General features: G+C 43.9%; 1 protein-coding gene across 2 annotated transcripts in view; it reads left to right on the forward strand.

The window, feature by feature from the left end:
* PNLDC1 (PARN like ribonuclease domain containing exonuclease 1) overlaps nt 1-15,784 on the forward strand; it is a 31,576-nt gene extending 15,792 nt beyond the window's left edge. For both annotated transcript variants that reach the window (XM_084831969.1, XM_084831959.1), the window contains exons 11-19: nt 305-390; nt 2,036-2,091; nt 2,703-2,767; nt 4,278-4,331; nt 6,028-6,070; nt 7,056-7,155; nt 10,339-10,514; nt 10,908-11,006; nt 15,604-15,784. In XM_084831969.1, the coding sequence (XP_084688095.1) occupies nt 305-390; nt 2,036-2,091; nt 2,703-2,767; nt 4,278-4,331; nt 6,028-6,070; nt 7,056-7,155; nt 10,339-10,514; nt 10,908-11,006; nt 15,604-15,676 (752 nt within the window). In that variant the 3' untranslated portion in view covers nt 15,677-15,784. The remainder of the gene's footprint in view (nt 1-304; nt 391-2,035; nt 2,092-2,702; nt 2,768-4,277; nt 4,332-6,027; nt 6,071-7,055; nt 7,156-10,338; nt 10,515-10,907; nt 11,007-15,603) is intronic.
* The last annotated feature ends 3,044 nt before the right edge of the window (nt 15,785-18,828 follow it).

Genomic DNA, 18,828 nt, shown 5'->3' on the forward strand with positions numbered 1-18,828 from the left:
AGATAATTGCTCCTGCTTTTTACCTCTGTTTTTACTCTGTTTTTTTACTTTGCTTTTATTCTATAGTTTTAAATTTCTGTATGGTTTTATATTATGCTTTATCATGTTATGTTTTATGGTTTTAACTTTTGTGAACTGCCCAGAGAGCTTTGGCTACTGAGCAGTATAGAAATATAATAAAAAATGAATACATTTCCAGGTTTTGGCCAGGCTAGTGACAGTAACTTAATAAATTGTAAGTTAACAAGCAACCATGGTTGACTTATCTCTCCGTACCCTCCCCTCCTTCTATTTATATTTTCAGAAAACTATGAGGAGTTTAAAAAGAACATACACGCCCTGTTTCCTGTTCTCATGGACACAAAGAACATAGCAAAAGCTATCTGGAAGGTAACTTCCATTCCCTACTTTGGCCAATGATGCTCAAGCTCTCATCTTGCCTCTTTCTCACCGTGTCAAAATGAGGTCCATAGCTCAATAGCAGAGCACATGCTTTGTATGTGTAAGGTCCCAGGTTCAGTACTACCTTGTGTAGCCAAAGGATCTCAGCCAGAGGCTGGGAAAGACTGTTGCATGAGACTGTAGAGAGCCACTGCCACTTGAGAGTAGGCAATGGGCTGGATCCAGACTTAATCATACTTAGAATAGGTCCATTGAAATCAATGGGACTCAAGTTAGTCGTGACTAACTTGTCCCATTGATTTCAGTGGCTCCACTCTAAGTATGACTTAGTCTGAATCCAACCCAATACTGGGCTAGATGGACCCAGAGTGTGGAAGTTACATATATTCTTACATTCAGAAAGTGGACATGGGAAAGGCTCTTTTTTTTCTCCTTCCTATAAGTCACAAGTGGACAACTTGTGGTCCTCCAGATACTTTGACCTGCAGCTCCCATCATCCTTCACCATTGGCTCTGCTGGCTAGGTTTGATGGGAGCTGTAGGCCAAAGATTTCAAGGGCCGCCAGTGTTTTGTATTCCCTCCCTCATCTGTCAGGTTTATGACTCGGTCACACCGGTGTTTTGCCATATGCAAGTAAACCTTGTCCTGCAGATTCTTGGCTAAGACAGTTGGATTCCTGCCCATAATTGTCCCAGCCAAATTCAGTAGGTTACAGAAAGGATGCATTCGGAGACTTGACAAGTTCTCTTCTGTTTGATTGGCATTCCCAGGGTTGTGTACCCGATGCTTCAGGAGGAACATAATAGGCTTAATGACTCTCTGAGGAAGTTGCTGGAACTGGTATACTGCATAGCCAAACAAATGGAAATCTTGTCTTTCAAACTGGAGGGAGTGGATAAGGAGGGGGTGATAGCCAGAGAGGCTCTGGTCACAGGTGACAGCTTTGATGTCCCATTTGTGAGGGCTGCTTTGTATTTCACAATGCCTGTATGGAGACTCTATCCATACTCATTCCAGTTGTATGAACTGGAGTAAGAAAGCTGTCCCTTCATCAGTTTTCAGCATAGGGCCCCACTTCGGCAGGCTCCCAGTACTTCAGAGCAGCTGATAAAGATGAGATGTAAATACCTCCAGTTGGTCCAGGTAAGGCCTTAGGACCTGAGGCTTAGAAGTTACTGAGTAATGCTTATTTTATTCTTATATTTTATCTACATTGTATATACTGCTTCCACAGAGTTATCAAACTGGTGAAGATGCAGTGTCATTACCATCCAAAAGCAACAATAAAACGTAACAAAACTACTCAATAATAATTGCTAATCAACAGTAAAAGTATACATTCCACTGCGCCCTGCAGACCGTAGCAGGGGATGCCTGTGTAAAGAGATGGCTCTTAAGAAGATGAGTCTTCGGAATAAAATATGCAGCACTCTTCGATCTTCCTAAGGAGAATAAGGGTGGGAGGGGTGAGGTCTGGAGGACAATCAATGGTACAAGAAGCCCCAGGAACAGATATTTGCGTAAGAGTGGTTGACATCCTATGCTTGGCTTCCCGTTCTCCATTCCCCTTCTGTGGGTCTTCAGTTCTTTCAGATCCATGGCACCTGAAAGCTTTTTCCCCCCATTAAACAGGAATTCCAGTTTCCTCAAGCTTCTGATCTTTTGGAGGTTTATGAAGTGCTATGCAGGTCAGCAACATGACTTTTTTTTTAACTCTCCTTTTGGTTTTATGGCTGTTTTAGCTTGCCTGACAAAAATGTAACAAACCAGTTTTCCTTTCATTTCCTTCTATTTTTGTTGCAGCAGAGGTTTCCAGAATTTGAAATCGGGGGGTGGGGGGAGACAGCACTCATTTTAGCTTGACATTTGGCAGGAGAACGAACTGTGTAATGTTTGCCCGATAATCCTGCCTATTCTTCTGAGTGCATTAGCCCCCTCAAGTGGCAGAATTCAGGGTAATTTTAAGGCATAGCCATTGTGGTCCAAGACAACATGCCATCTTGGTCTGTCTCAGGTTTTGCAGAAAATCCTTGGGTTGGGCTACTAGTACTCTGACAGGAACAGAGAAATAAAACAACATCTTCACACCTGCTTTGAATATATTTTGCATGGCAGAATGCCATACGTGATCATAATTTGGTTTCTGTCATTCAAACGTGCCTTGCTTCATTTAGTAAAAAGACAGTCCAATTTTTCTGACTCCTTATTTCAGCGGAGAGGCTGACAAGGACGATTAATGATACTGCTATAAAAATAGATAGAGAAGAACTGAAAACTGACAATTGATACCTCTCAACAGTGCCATGAATCCCACAAACCAGTCTTGTCCAGAGATCTTTCACGCAAGCGACTGCCTCAAATACGGTATGTCTGGTTATGGACGCAAACTCTTGGCATATCGCCACAAACTGGTGGTATGCCAAGGCAGGGGTTCCCAATCTTTTTGGCCCCGGGGACACATTTGGGAATTTGAGAAATTGCTGTGGGCACCACCACAAAATGCCATATTGGTGGATTTCTGTTTTCGCACATACCTGTCATGTCTATGGAATGTAGGCTGCATCTTATTCAGCAAAAACATTTTTTTCCCTGTGTATTGGACACTGCAATGTCTCTTTAATAAGGGATTGTGTAATTCAGCTACTTGCTGGTGGTGCAATACAGCTGATGCTTCTTTGAAACATATTTTTTTAGTGTTGTCCAGTAATTGCTTCTTTTGGGGAGGAAGTTATCACACACACAAATTTTGTACTGGAATATTCACTGATATAAAGAATGTTCTTTAATATTCACTGATGTACACACGCCGTTAAATTATTGACCTGATTCATGGCAATTGACAAATGGTTAGCATAAATGGATTCTCCGCACCCTTTTGACAGCTAAAAGATTACAATATTGGGAGGATAAACACTCACCTCCTAAAAGACAGGACCGTGCAATGCTTTCAGTATTTGAATGCGTGGCATATAGACGCCCTCTTCAAATGGGTACTTTGATGTTTGGTCAGCTTTTGCTGAAGCCTGTGTCTAATTACTAGAACATTATATGTATTTCATATGTATTCATTGCTATGGATATATACAAATCCATGTACATATATTAAAAAGAATGGGGAAATTAAAAAGAAGTTAGAAGTTTTGCAGGTGCCTCCAGGCACCACCTTGGAGACCCCTTCACAGGCACCTTTGCCGTGGTGCAATGTTGGGGACCCCTGGTCTAATGTATCGCAGTCTGAACTCAGTTTGGAGCCATGAAGTGCAAGCTGAGGCTTTTTCCAAGCTAGGGGCGAAGGTAAAATTAACTCAGATAAGTTTTACAATTGGCATGCTCTCACTTGCCTTCATCGCGGGGCAATGAAGGCAAGTGAGAGCATATGGAGCTTTTGACGGAGGGTTAGGCTGTACATGGGATGTGCCTCTGACCCTCACAGGGCACCTGTGCCAAAGGGCTTGTGCTGCTGTTGTCCCCTGCCTGCTCCTGGCAGTCCGCAACACAGGCGTAAGACAGCCTGCACAGCCAAATTAGTGATGAACCTCCAGTGGGGGCGGAGAAGGTACCTACTTCCTCACAGAGCTATCCCGTGATTCTGCTTTTAGCACGAAAGTGCCAAACCAACCTCTGCCAGAAAGGATGCAATCTCAGGCCTTGGAGCCTAATAATATGACCTGATTATATTGGCTTGAAATCCCTGCAGAGACTGACCTGTTGTGTGGATTCTTAGGGGAAAATAATGAAAGGGCAACATAAAGTGAAAAAGGACATGTGGTTCTTCAAGCCTTCTGCTGATATGGTAATGATCTGATCCAAAAGAGCTTTTGTAGGCTGTCTCAGGGAGGTCCTAACCTTTTCTGTTTTGTTGGAAACCTTTCAGCTACAAAGAAGTCTCCCCACGAGGCGGCCTATGATGCATTCCTGTGCGGATCAGGTATTGCTGTAATTTCTAGAGTCTGAGCTACGTTCCATAGGCACTGTATGACCTCAATATATGGGTTCATCCATCTAATTTGTTGACAGACTCTTATGTTAACAGCTCAGAACCTCCAGAAAATGTGCAGGAACGACACAAACCTTCATTAGTATCTTTGGGAAAATGAAATCTCTGTGATAAGTGTTTTCACAACAACTTTATGTGCTTCAAGTATGATGTCTTATTATTATTATTCATCAGGAAGTGTCTAACATTTTCTAAGCTCCGTACAGAGTTTAAAAAGCAAGATAATCCCTTTAGGTTTAAATCCAGTAGGAGCAAGATTTGGGGAGGGAAGAATACGTGGCTGGACCTTAAGATCATCTTCAGGGCCCTCATCTGGGTGTCCCTGTCGAATGAGGTGAAGAAGGTGGCTACTAAAGAGAGGGCCTTTTCAGTGGTGACACTGTGATTGTGGAATGCTCTTCCCAGAGAGGCTGGCCTGGCACCTACATTGTGATCTTTTTAGTGCCAAATGAAGACCTTTTTATTTTCCCAGGCTTTTTAGTTCTTTGGTTTTCTTTTTAAATGTGTGTTCTTGTGTTTTTAGATATTTTCCTGCTGCTGATTTCTACTCTGGTTTTATTCTGTTTTAAACTTTTAAAGTTTTTATAATATGTTTTGTTATGCGGAATTTTAAGGTTTTAATTTTTGTGAGCCACCCAGAAAACTTTGGCTATTGGGCAGTATAGAAATCTAATAAATAAAATAAAGATAAAGAAGAGAGCAACAAAACTCAAGTATCAATTCTTAATGTTACATAGCTGATTTAATAGTGACCAGCTAGAATGGCAACTGAGATAACAGCTCTGGGAGAGGGGGAGCCAAAATGATATTTCGACACAGCTGACCAAATGGAGCAGGCTTTGTTGTTTGTTCTCTCCCTCAGATGCAGCCACGTATCATCTGTGCTTCGTAGTTTCTACTCCATTTTCTGCTGTGAAAAGGGAAACATTAGCACAAGCAGATGGGAGAATTAGATGTGCACTTCTGCCTTTATGAAGGTTTATACAGGAAAGACCCATAGAACTTGGCCTTCAGTAGCACATGAGTATTACTAAACATAGTAGAATTTTGTTTCATCTTAGTAGTGACAAGTGTAATAAGTATGATCCTGTGTGTATTTTGATATCTGTCTGAGAAGTGGCCTGCCACAGGAGGCTAAATCCTCATGATCTTTCCATCTGATGTTCTGTAGGACAAGCCTTTTAAACTCTGCGTCATTGGCTTTTAAGCAAGCTAGGTAGCTCATAGTTGTTCCTCCTGCCTCAGCGTCCTGTTAGGGGTAGATGCAAACTTCTTAGATATGAAGATGGGTCTAAGGAACCAGTCAAGTGATCTTGCTGTTACTTTAGTTTTTGTGAAGTTAAACTGGTTCAGTGCAGAGACCAGCAATACTTAGGTTGTTGTTTATTCAGTAGTGTTTTGAAAGCCTGAAGGACAGATATTGGGTTGTATCCAGTGGTGTCCTTCTGCCAGCAGAACAGACACTGGTGGCAGATCAGGTTTCCTCTCCTTGCTGCAGCGTGACGCATGGGCCTCAGATCTGCTCCAGAGAGTTGGGAGATGCGCCCTACATTTCTCACAATCACTTTTGCAGTCTTGTTATCTAATCATGACTAACTACCGACAATGGAATTATTTGTTATTCTAGTTCTTCTTAAAATTGCCCATTTGCTCCTTTGCAGAAATTCTTGGTAAGTTAAGTTTTGACATTTTAACTGTGTGTGTGTGTGTGTGTGTGTGTAACTGAAAAGTAGATTAATACCTGTTGCGATACTACTTCAAGTTACAAGCTTAGGAGCCATGTCAATAAAGTAATGAACATTTGAACCACAATTACATACATGGCAAAGGTTCCAGCAATTTCAGTTCTTGGAATATGGATGGCAGAAGGATGGTTGTGAAAACAGATTTTAGTAGCGTAGTATCCATGGTTGAAAGTGGTGGGGACAATCCCTGTTCTCTTTCTAGGAGTACAAGCCAATGTCTTGATTGAAGGATAACCATCCTTAGTCAACATCCTTTGGACAAAACGCACTTCATCTTAGCTGAGAACTGTTTTGTGTTGCTGCTTTTACTGTGAAAGGGTTCAACTAAAATGCTGACCCAGTAGATCAGCTTTCCCCAACTTAGTCCTTCAGATGTTTTGGACTTCAGAGCCCATCAGCCCCAGCCAGCATGGCCAATGGTTAGGGATAATGGGAGCTGTTGTCTAAAACATCTGCAGGGCATGAAATTGGGGAAGGCTGCAGTAGTTTGAGCCCAAATCCATTCTACCTCATCTAAGATAAGGGTATTAATGGCTGCTAGTCCTGATGGCTATATGCTACCTCCAGTATCAGAGGCAGTATGCCTGTGTACACTGGTTGCTGAGGAACATGGGTGGGAGGATGCTGTTGCATTCATGCCCTGATTGCGGGTTTTCCGTGGGCAGCTGGTTGGCCACTGTGTGAACAGAATGCTGGACTAGATTGACCCTTGGTCTGATCCAGCAGGGCTCTTCTTATGTACCTTTCTAGGCAATAGGCTGTCTGTTAGGACTGGTCTGTTCCCCTCCCCTTCCACAGTTGGCTGTTTTCTACTTTACTGTATTTTGATTCTTTCAAAAGTGTTACAGACTGTACATATGTTTTGAGGTCATTGAGAGTAAAGAATATTCCATTCCCCCCCTTAATTTAGTGATCCAACAAGGACTGCCCCCTCTTTTTCTCAGTACCTTGAGGTATTGGCTGCATACGTGAATCAGGTGAATCTCATCCGAGCTGGCATTCAGAAAATTGTGAGTATGAAACACAAAGAGATTCCAGTTAGCCAGTTGTGGAGCTAAGTTGCTTGACAGCTCTCCATAAATCATGAAGGGCTGGCCCATGGGCTGGCCATAAGGCAAAAGGGCTGGGGAGCAGGCATTATTTGACCTTCACTGTCACTTTGGAGGTGGAGCAGTCTGTAGGGCTGAGGAGTGAGATGCTTGAGCATGGATGGTGAGGCAAAGGGAAACACTCAACGGTGGACCCTCTTTGCACCACCAGACTCTTGCACTTGCTATCTTTTGGGGGGACTTTTTTGATAATGGAGAGGCGTGCTGGGCCTGCAGCCAGAGCGATACACCTTTTGCCCTAAAGAATTTGTATCTACTGAGGGAAGAAATTGTGAATGTAAGGATCTCTCTCCCCCTCTCCCCCCCTCCCCCGGCTCTGTTACACACATGCAAGGACACAAAGCAAGATGATTTATTGAATATTGATCTATCCAAAACTTCCCTGAAGTAAAGCCTGGTAGTTACTGGGCAGACAGTATTTCTCCAGGACAGAGAAAGCAAGCAAATGCCTGTGCTGTCCGACAGGCAATCTAAATATGATTTAATGTGATGTATTGGAGATTGTTTTATGGTTTATGTTGAATTGTTTTATTGACTATATCCCACCTGAGAGCTATCAGTATAGGATGGGTTAGAGATATTTTAATATACATAAATACATTTTCATGATTTGCACAGTAAGTACAATATACTATTTGCTCTCAAGTCACACACTTTTTTTTTGCTCCACTTCATTCTTGTGCACAGAGAAGCAAATTTTAACTCAAGGATGGGCAAGCTCAGGCCTGGGGGGCTAAATCTGACCCTCCAGGGTCTCCCAGATGGCCCCACCCCCTTTACCCCCAGATGGCCATGCCCCTTTCCCCCAGCCACCGAGCATTTGGTCATTTCCTGGCTTTTGTGCAGTTTATTCCCATTCTGAAAGGTTGAAATGCCTCTCCTAAGACTTAGTTATGGGCAGGAAGTGGTTGAAGCTAAAATATGCTGGAATTTTTGGCCCTGCCCCCTTTGCTGTGTCCCACCCACCACTGGAATGCGGCCCCTGAACGTTTGCCCAAAATTGAATCCAGTCCTCAGCCTGCAAGAGGTTCCCCATCCCTGCTTTAACTCACTCTATCTAATTGAGGGCAATGGATTCAGTTTCAACATACTGAATATGCTTGTATTGTTGTCGTTCAGTCGTGTCCGACTCTTTGTGACCCCATGGATTTATTTATTTATTTATTTATTTATTTATTTATTATTTATTTATTTTATTTATAGTCCAGCTCTCACAGCCATACATTACTACTGGGAAAACCATAGCTTTGATTATATGGACCTTTGTCGGCAAGGTGATGTCTCTGCTTCTTACTATGCTGTCTAGGTTTGCCATAGCTTTCCTCCCAAGGAGCAAGCGTCTTTTAATTTCATGGCTACAGTCACCGTCTGCGGTGATCTTGGAGCCCAAGAAAGTAAAATCTGTCACTGCTTCCATTTCTTCCCCTTCTATATGCCAGGAAGTGATGGGGCCAGATGCCATGATCTTCGTTGTTTTAATGTTGAGTTTCAAACCAGTTTTTGCACTCTCCACTTTCACTGTCAACAAGAGGCTCTTGAGATCCTCTTCGCTTTCTGCCATTAGGGTGGTATCGTCTGCGTATCTGAGGTTGTTGATAATTCTCCCAGCAGTCTTAATTCCGACCTGTGATTCATCCAACCCAGCGTTTCTCATGATGTACTCTGCATATAAGTTAAATAAGCAGGGTGACAATATGCAGCCTTGTCGTACTCCTTTCCCAATTTTGAACCACTCAGTTGTTCCATGTCTGGTTCTTACTGTTGCTTCTTGGCCCTCGTACAGGTTTCTCAGGAGACAGGTAAGGTGGTCTGGTACTCCCATCACTTTAAGAATTTGCCATAGTTTGTTGTGATCCACACAATGTTTGTATACAGATAGGGTTAAAAATAAAAAAAAGAATTATAGCTGTACAGTAAAATCTTGTATTCCAAGATGGTTGGTCTATTATATATTTAACCCTTCTTCATAGAACTGTAGACCTTGCTATATGTCCTTCCACCCTCCCAGCACCTCATCTTTAGCATGCCCAAACCATAGAAGACACAGGGCAGAATCCAGTGGGGCGCTAACGCCCCCGCCAATTCTCTTCCACTCATTGATTCCATTGTGCAAGCGGGACCTACCAGTTATGCAAGGGAGATTTACTGCTTCCAGGGCAACCTGAAACAAGTGGAAATGCTCATTTCTGCAAGGAGGCCGGTCATCGGGGCACCCTTACGTGGGCTCTGCCAACCGGCTTCCTTCCAGAGATTAGTATTTCTGCTCATTTCAGGTTGCCTCAGAAGCACACAATCTCCCTTGCATAACCAGTGGGCCCCACCTGTGCAACAGAATCATGGAAGACCCACCACTTGAATTGTCGGGGGCACAAGCACCCCATTTGATTCTGCTCAGAATTAACCCATTTTAACAAATAAGAGTATTTAATTAAGATACGAATTTCTTTAAAAAATACCGTTTTAAAATATTTACTTTAGTCAATTTTCATTCGTTCAAATGTTATGGTTTATAGCCAATGACCATTACAATATAAACACAAGAGAAACATATTTACAAAACAATGAATAATCAATCCAATAAAACACAAGTAGGGCCTTGGAAATGCAATTTTCATCCACCATAGGGTGCATACGTGTTTATAGTTTTGTACATTCTTTCATAATACATTACAAAAACCCTGTCTATAAGCTAAAACAGGAGTGTTGATCCTCTTTCAGCCTGAGGGCCATATTCCCTTTAGAGAAACTGGGGGGCGGGGGGGCATTCCAGTGGCATGGCTGAAGACAAAAGGGACAGAGCCAGAAATACCAGCATATTTTAGCTGAAAGCTCTTACTTCCAATAACTAAGCCTCAGGAGAGGCATTTCAACCTATTAGAATGGGGGGTGCGGGGGGGTGCACAAAGGCCAGGCAATCACCAAAGGATCTGTGGTCAGGGGAAGGGGAAGAGGGTGGGCACAGAGGCCATCTGGGGACCCCAAGGAGGGCTAGATTTGGATCCTGGCCCTGAGATTCTGCAGCCCTGACCTAATACTTCCCTGGTACCCTTGATAACTGAAGGCTTACCTTTATTATTTTCGCAGAATTTTTCTGGCATGGATGACGCTACAAAGTGCCCCCCTCTCCTAATAGCTTACGTACGAGGATGGCCTATGGTGAATGAGGAGCAGATCCATCGGGAGTTAAGAACCCTCTGCAGATTTGATGTGCGACGCCTAACAACGAACCAATTTCTCTTGCTCTCCAATAAATTCAAAGAGTACGTGATCAAAATCCTAGTTCTTTCTGCCTTTGCAGTTGCCTCACTAAAGTGGCTTTAGTTGGCTTCATACTACAGGGTAGCTGCTTATACTGCATACCATAGCTGCATCCATAGGTGGTGCTGTCTCCTCAAAGTATCCACAGATCCAAGGGTTTAAGAAATACAAAGATGTTGTTTTTAAATATTCAGCATGTACACATGTTTTGAGCTTATGCCCTTTTTCAGACCTGGTTGAGGGATGGGGTTGTCTAATGAGCAGAGCCATTGGGTGGGCAGTTCTCTGGCTTTGAACAGCCCCAGGCTTGGGAGGGAAAGCAATGTTTGGCTATCTGAGACTACTCTTTTTAATAGTAGTCAAGTTGCACTTTTTTCTTGTCATTGTCGTTTCAGTGTCAGGATGATTCTGAGAGAATATAAAGCACATCCCAACCTGCAGATTTCTCTGTACCGCCACTGGAGGCATTCTCCAGATGTGAATTGCTTCCTGCAGTAAGTAAGGTTGGCTTGATAGGAGATCTTTATTCATAGAGTTTGGGAAGTTAGTGAAGAGCAGCTATAGTTCCCTGACGTAGACCTGTTTCAGACATCACGGTCTGATCTTCCAATTTATTTCTTTATTTTATTTCTATACTGCCCAACAGCTGAAGCTTTCTGGGCGGTTCACAAAAATTAAAACCACAGGGTGCAGCCTAAAACAATATAAAATATGAGAGTTTAAAACCACAGTGTAACAGTACAACAAGAATAAATCCTAGCAGCAATGCATAGATTTAAAATACAGATTTAAAACACCAGAGCTAAAAGACTAGGAAGCTAAAATGTGAAAATACTGGGAAAATAAAAAAGTCTTCACTTGGTGCCAAAAGGAGTACAACATAGGCGCCAGGCAAACCTCTCTAGGGTGCCACAGCAGAAAAGGCCCTCTTCCTGATAGCAACCCACCTCACTTCCTTTGGCAGTGGCTCATGGAGAAGGACCCCAGAAGATGAACTTGGGGTCTGGGCAGGTACATATGGGAGGAGGCAATCCTTCGGATAACCTGGCCACAAGCCTTTTAGGACTTTGAATATTAATACCAGCACTTTGAATCGGGGCCCAGAAAGAGACTGGCAGGCAGTGCAGCTGGAAAATACTGGCATAATGTGATCGCGTTGGCCAGTCCCTATTAACAATCTTGCTGCCCTATTTTGCACTAGCTGAAGTTTCCGGACCATTTTCAAAGGCAGCCCCACATATAACGCATTGCAGTAATCCAGACGAGAGGTTATCAGAGCATGGATAATTGTAGCTAGTATATCTCTGGCCAGATAAGGGTGTAGTTGGTATATCAGCCCAAGCTGTTAAAGGTGCTCTGTGCCACCAAGGCCACCTGTGCCTCAAGTGACAGTTCTGAGTCCAAGACCACCCCCCAAACTACGAACGTGATCCTTTAGGGGGACTGCAACCCCCTGCAGAACAGGTTGAACATCATCTAGCTGGGCAGACGAACCAACCACTAACAGTATCTCAGTATTGTCTGGATTGAGTCTCAGTTTATTGGCCTTCATCCAGTCCATTACCGTGCCCAGGCACTGATTCATAACAGCCACTGCCTCACCTGGGTTTAATGGGAAAGAGAGGTAGAGCTGGGTGTCATCCGCATATTGATGGCACCTCAGCCCCCATCTCTGGATATCTTAAGGAGCCATGGCATGGAGTAGGGTGCTGTCGAGCTTCATGCCCAGGGACCAAATTGGGCCCTGTGGGGTTCCCCAGATGGCTGAAAGAGGTTCAACACCCCATGTTTGGAGGACTGGGAATATACATCTATATAGGGAATATACTGGGAATATTCCCTACTCCATTTCTGGGTTTCCACTATCCACAGTTTTCTATGACATCCAAATTGGGCAATTATAGTTAACAAACCAAACTGTGGTTTGAAGAGATCATCTGAACTGAACCTCCGTGTGTGTTGATACTGCAGCTTGTTTCTGCTCATGATTTGTTGCACTTCTGTATTTGACATCTGCTGCTGCATTAGAAGTGCATCCTTTATTAATACACTAGCTTGCCTTGTGGGCAAAAGTTTGTCCCCAGTCCTGCCCACTGTGGGTTTCTTCCCCTGCTCCACTGGCAAGGAGAGCAGGGAAGCCAAAAAAACCCCACACCCCTCTGTGCGTTTTACTTTTTGACCTTCTAGAGAAGTGCCCAGATGCACATTCTTAGCTGCACATGCTGCTGCATGATGGAACAGCAGCAATGAGAGAACATAACAAACCAGGCGTTAAGTAGATTCATGCAATTGCCTTTTGGGCCAACTGGGATGCACCAAGTTAGCCAGGGTGGAGCGCAACCCTGTACCAGCTTGCAGTGTTGGATCAAAGGATGATAAATCATGTTCTGGGGGCTTCTAACACGTAGAATCATAGAATAGTAGGGTTGGAAGGGGCCTATAAGACCATCGAGTCCAACCCCTTGCTCAGTGCAGGGATCCAAGTCAGAGCATCCCTGACAGATGGCTGTCCAGCCTCGTCTTGAATGCCTCCAGTGTGGGAGAGCCCACCACCTCCCTAGGTAATTGGTTCCATTTCCGTATTGCTTTAACAGTCAGGAAGGTTGTCCTGATGTTCAGCCAGAATCTGGCTTCCTGTAACTTGAGCCCATGATTCCGTGTCCTGCACTCTGGGATGATCAAGAAGAGATCCTGGCCTTCCTCTCTGTGACAACCTTTCAAGTACTTGAAGAGCGCTATCATCTCTCCCCTCCGTCTTCTCAAGGTGAAATATGCCCAGTTCTTTCAGTTTCTCCTCATAGGGCTTTGTTTTCAGTCCCCTGATCATCTTCATTGCCCTCCTCTGGACCCCCTCCAGTTTGCATCCTTCTTCAAGTGTGGCACCCAGAACTGAACACAGTACTCCAGATGAGGCCTAACCAGTGCTGAGTAGAGGGGAACTAGTACTTCACGTGATTTGGAAGCTATGCTTCTATTAATGCAGCCCAATATAGTATTTGCCTTTTTTGTAGCCACATCACGTTGTTGGCTCATATTCAGCTTGTGATCTACAACAATTCCAAGATCCTTCTCGCTTGTAGTGTGGTTGAGCCACGTATCCCCCATCTTGTAACTGTGCATTTGGTTTCTTTTTCCTAGGTGCAGAACTTGGCATTTATCCCTATTAAATATCATTCTGTTGTTTTCTGCCCAGCACTCCAGTCTATCAAGATCGCTTTGAATTTTGTTTCTGTCTTCCAGAGTATTAGCTATCCTACCCAATTTTGTGTCATCTGCAAATTTGATCAGCACTCCCTGCACCTCCTCTTCCAAGTCATTCATAAAAATGTTGAAGAGCACTGGGCCCAGGACTGAACCCTGCGGTACCCTGCTCGTTACTTCTCCCCAGATTGAGAAGATCCCATTGATAAGCACCCTTTGAGCCAGATTCTGCAGCCAACTGTGGATCCACCGGATGGTTGTTTCATCTAGCCCACTTTGAGCTAGTTTGCTCATCAGAATATCATGGGGCACTTTGTCAAAAGCTTTGCTGAAGTCGAGGTATATTATGTCTACAGCATTCCCACAGTCCACAAGGGAGGTGACTTGATCAAAAAAAATGAGATCAGATTCGTCTGGCAGGATTTGTTCTTGACAAATCCATGTTGGCTTCGAGTAATCACAGCATTGTTTTCAAGGTGCTTACAGACTGATTGCTTTATCATCTGCTCCAGAATCTTCCCAGGGCTTGATGTCAGACTGACTGGTCTGTAGTTCCCAGGCTCTTCCTTTTTACCCTTTTTGGAGATAGGGACAACATTAGCCTGTCTCCAGTCATTTGGCACTTCACCCATCCTCCATGATTACTCAAAGATAATAGACAGTGGTTCCTTTATTACTCTAGGATGCAGTTCATCTGGCCCAGGAGATTTGAACTCATTCAAAGTAACTAGGCGTTCCTTGATCATATGCCTATCGATCTCAAGCTGCAATCCTGCCCCTTCAGCCTGTACTTCGCCTTTGCCGGGGTGTCATAGACCATCTTTTGGGAGAAATAGGAACTGAGCACTTCTGCATGAACCACATTGTCACTTGTGCTGGCATATTAGACTCACCATCGGCTGTGCTGGCTACGGTTGGTGACTGGTGAGAGTTGTTGGTCAAAAAATCTGGAGGGCCACAAGTCACCCACCCCTGTTTTAGAAAGAGAGGGGTGCGCAACATACTACATATCTTTAGGATTTTGAGTATAATGCTTGAGCTGTGCCTGAGCTCATGGGAGCCTTACTGCTACGTGGCGCCAGCTTTATTGTGGAGCTCGATCATTCGTGGTAGCATCAGTTTATGTGGCGAAATGTGCTCCCAGTCCCCATTGCCAGGGAAGAGTGACTCCCGTGAATGCAGAGTTTGGCTGCCCCTTATGCAGACAGGCTTTCCCTGAAGTATGACCCGGCCAGCACATGGTTTATAGCATGCAGCAGAGTGTGTGGTTTTATTGCTGATTTTCATTTGTATTGTGTTTTTATTGTTTTTATGCCATTGCATTTTATGTTCACCACTTTGATACCTTTGCAGACAGCAGCATATCAGTTTGAAAAATAAATAATAGATGAAACTGTCAATATTATGTTTCACCATGTTGTATTTGGGGTTTTTCATTTTTGTGTACAGTCCAGAGAGCTTTGGCAATTGGGTGATTCAGAAATATAGTAAATACATAAATGAATAAATAGTATTTAAAGCTATAGTCTCCCAAAAGCACAGGTGGGTGGAATGGAATGCAGGAAGAGAGACTGACAGAAAATGTCTTAGCTATTCTTGACAGATTTCCATCAAGCATGGATCTGATGAAGACCAGTTCTTAGAGATAGTGTACATGAGCTAATTATATATCTGTATTTTATTTTCATTACTTTAGTGGGGTACACACAAAGGTTGAGGAAGTAGATAGAATTATTATGGGAAAGCTACACTTTCTGAACAGTATGGAGCTGGGAAGTGAAGTGAACACTTACATACTTGTGGGAGTGAATATAGAACCTGAGGCAGACAAGGTTTGCCATGTTGATTCTTGAGGCTGATGGTCTTTTGAACCACCTTCTGTCTTCCCAGAATTTGTGGCGTTGTGGCCTCTTGGTCTCTACTGGCCTTCTTGCTTGGAGGCTCTTCCAATTGTGCTGTGTAGCAGATCATCTACTGGAAAAGCGCCCTTTCTCTGCTGCTTGGCCCTGTCTCCCTCCTCATTGTAAGCAATGCTCATGGCAGATTAAAATGGTTACCACATTTTTGCAGTAGTCCCAATCCTATGTTTGTTTCCGAATGTGGGAATGGGGAGGGCAGGCATTTGTCGGGCGGGGAGGGGGGGGGCAAGTTTCTCTATCCATATTTCGTTGGAAGACAGAGAATTGGTATCCAACCCCAGCTGTGGAGCTGGAAATGGTGTGCTTGCCTCTTGTGCTGTTTATATATACACACACACACACACACACACAGCATTGGAGCAGCCTTCTCTCTTCTTTCCCTCTCCTCCATTCCTCCTCACTGCTTTTCAAGCATTGTAAGGCTTGATGTGGGTATGCGTGACCCTTGCCCTGCCTACTTTATGCCCCTCAAGTCCTCAGTAAGCCAAGGATCTGTATAGGCATTCAGCAATGAAAGAAGGATGTTTAGGAGATGCGCCATTAGTAGTCATGGGCAGCTTAAAGGCGAACCAGGTAATTACCAGAATGATCACTGAGCAAGGAACAAATCCTTGGTCCTCCTGGTATGTCTAAGGGCCTGTGGATTACAGTGATTTGACATGCTACCCGGTAGTGATAGAATACTGACAAGGGAAAGGTACTGATATCGCAATAATCACAGCACCAATTTTCCAAACCGGTCCTAAATTTTAATTCTAATTTTCCCCCTCAAAGCTATCATTAATTATTCCTGGCTGACTGTAGTGGGATTAGGGCCTGTATATTTTATTTCATGGGTTTAGGCTGCCTTTTGGATCATCCAGAGCCAGCATAGGAAACAAACACATATTAACACGTATTTTAAAAGATGCCTAAGACCCAGCAGTATCAACGTGTTTAAAACCACTAACGGGAGCAGTGAAAATCTATAAATTTCAAAGGTGTTGGTGCCAACTGACTAAAAGATGGCCTGACCTGAATTTGTGTCTTTTTAAGCTTGAAGTGGAGCATTAGCAGGGGTTCTTACCTATCTCTGCTGTGAAGATCTTCACCTGCTTATTTCCGCATGTATCATGTACAGCTGCAGAGACAGCTTCAAAAGATGGCAACTGAGATGTTCTCACAGTTTTCACGTCTGCCAGGGGTGGGCAAGTTGTGGCCCTGCAGATATTTTGGCCTACAACTCCTATCTGCCCTCGCCACTGGCTGTGTTGGCGGGAGTTGTGGGCCAAAACACCTGGAGACCCACCCCAGACTTACACGATCAGAAATGAATTGCCTAAAAATGGCTAATACTTTTTCAGAAGAACCAGTCTGTACTTCAACCTGGTGAGCTGGATCCAGACATAATCATGCTTAGAGTAGACCCACTGAAATCCATGGGAGTTAAGTTGGTCATGATGGTCTGCTGTAAGCATGACTAAGTCTGAATCGACTCCACTGTGTAGCCCTAAGCAGCCATTCACCTGCTCACATGTAGAGCGAAAGTGTGGAGGTGGGTGAGCACTTGAGCCCCGCCTCCAGCATCCCCATGATCCTGGTACCTAGTTAGATGTGCAAAGGTCTGAAGAGGGCTCTGTAAGTGCATTCAGCTGAACACACTTAGAGTTCCTGCAGACGGAAACCCTGATAAGGCAGGGGTCACGACTGCGGGATCTATAAACATGCTCAGACGAAAGCGCTTACATAGCCCTTATCAGAAGTTTGTGCTCAACACATGAAGGTCTAACTGGGTACCGGGTATGCAAGGACGCTGGAGGCAGGGCTTACATGCATGTGCCCACATTCCCTCCACACTTTAGTCCTATATGCGAGCAGGCAAACACCTGCGTAGGCTTATTTTTACTTCCAATATGTTCAGGTGTGCTACAAGACAGTTTGGTCTTATACAGTAAGCACAATTGAGCATATATGATGCAACTATGGTTTTTTCCCCTCCAGTTTCCTGAATGTTCAGCTTTTTGTGTGGTCACCCTATGGAAGCTGAAATGAGGGGAATGAGGCAGGTTTACCAGAGGGGGATTCTTACCTGGAGACTGTTGCAATGAGTTGGCTGCTCTTTGTGCTGAGGAAAATTCCAACTGTGCTCTCAAATGTAAGATTTGATCTGATATAGATACATATGACCTGTTGCTGAAGGTCGCTACGTGAAATGCATGCTGCTGGTATATGGACTGATTTTTATGATGCTCCAGTAATTATTGGTTGCTGGGGAACATGGGTGGGAGAGTGCTGTTGCACTCATGTCCTGCTTGTGGGTTTCCCGTGGGCAGCTGGTTGGCCACTATGTGGTTAGAATGCTGGACTAGATGGACCCTTGGTCTGATCCAGCAGGGCTCTTCTTATGTTCTTATGATTTTAGAAGATATATTTCTGGTAGCAAAATTGATATGTGGCTATCTTTAATTGTTTCTGTGTAATGAGTATATAAATGTTAGCATTGGAGGACATAGCAGTACAGGCCCTGAGTGTTGGTTGATTTTTCTTTATTTGATTAGATGTCTATTGCCATTCAGTAAAGCTGCCAGAACAGTTTACAAAAAAGAGGGATAACATATAGAGCTTAAAATAAAATTATAATACGTTTACAAAATGTTAAAACAGTATGTTTTAAAAGCCTGGGAGAATAGAATCGTCTTTGCCAGGTGCCAAAAGGATAACAAGGTTGGCGCCAGTGGTCTTCCCTGCAGAGAGAATTCTGCAAATGGGGTGCCACCATTGAGAAGGCTCTCTCCTCTGGTCACCACCCACCTAGCCTCTCACATAGCAGGGGCACCTGGAGGAGAACTTCCAAAGATGACCTCGGCATAGAGACAGGTTGATATGGGGACAAGCATTCCTTCAGCTACCTGGGTTCTAAGGCATAATGGTTCTCTGCGCCCTAGAATGCAGCAAGTAGAACACATGTGGGCAGAACGTAAATCTCCAGGTGTTTTGGACCCACACCCAGATCCCTCTGTCAGCATGGCTAGTGGTCAGGGATGCTGGGAGTTGTTCCAAAACATCTGAATATTTACTTTCTGCCCACTCCTGTAATAGAAGATGCATCATGTGCATAACACCAGAACCCAGCTCTTCTTTTATTAAGAAAACTAACTCTTTTTGGATTCCTACATATGTTTCCACTGGTTATCAAATTCATCAAGAAAGGACAGCC

This window comes from Heloderma suspectum, chromosome 1 (genome assembly GCF_057233095.1).
Source record: "Heloderma suspectum isolate Gila_16-S chromosome 1, 16-S_ref, whole genome shotgun sequence".
Taxonomy (NCBI): Eukaryota; Metazoa; Chordata; class Lepidosauria; order Squamata; family Helodermatidae; genus Heloderma; species Heloderma suspectum.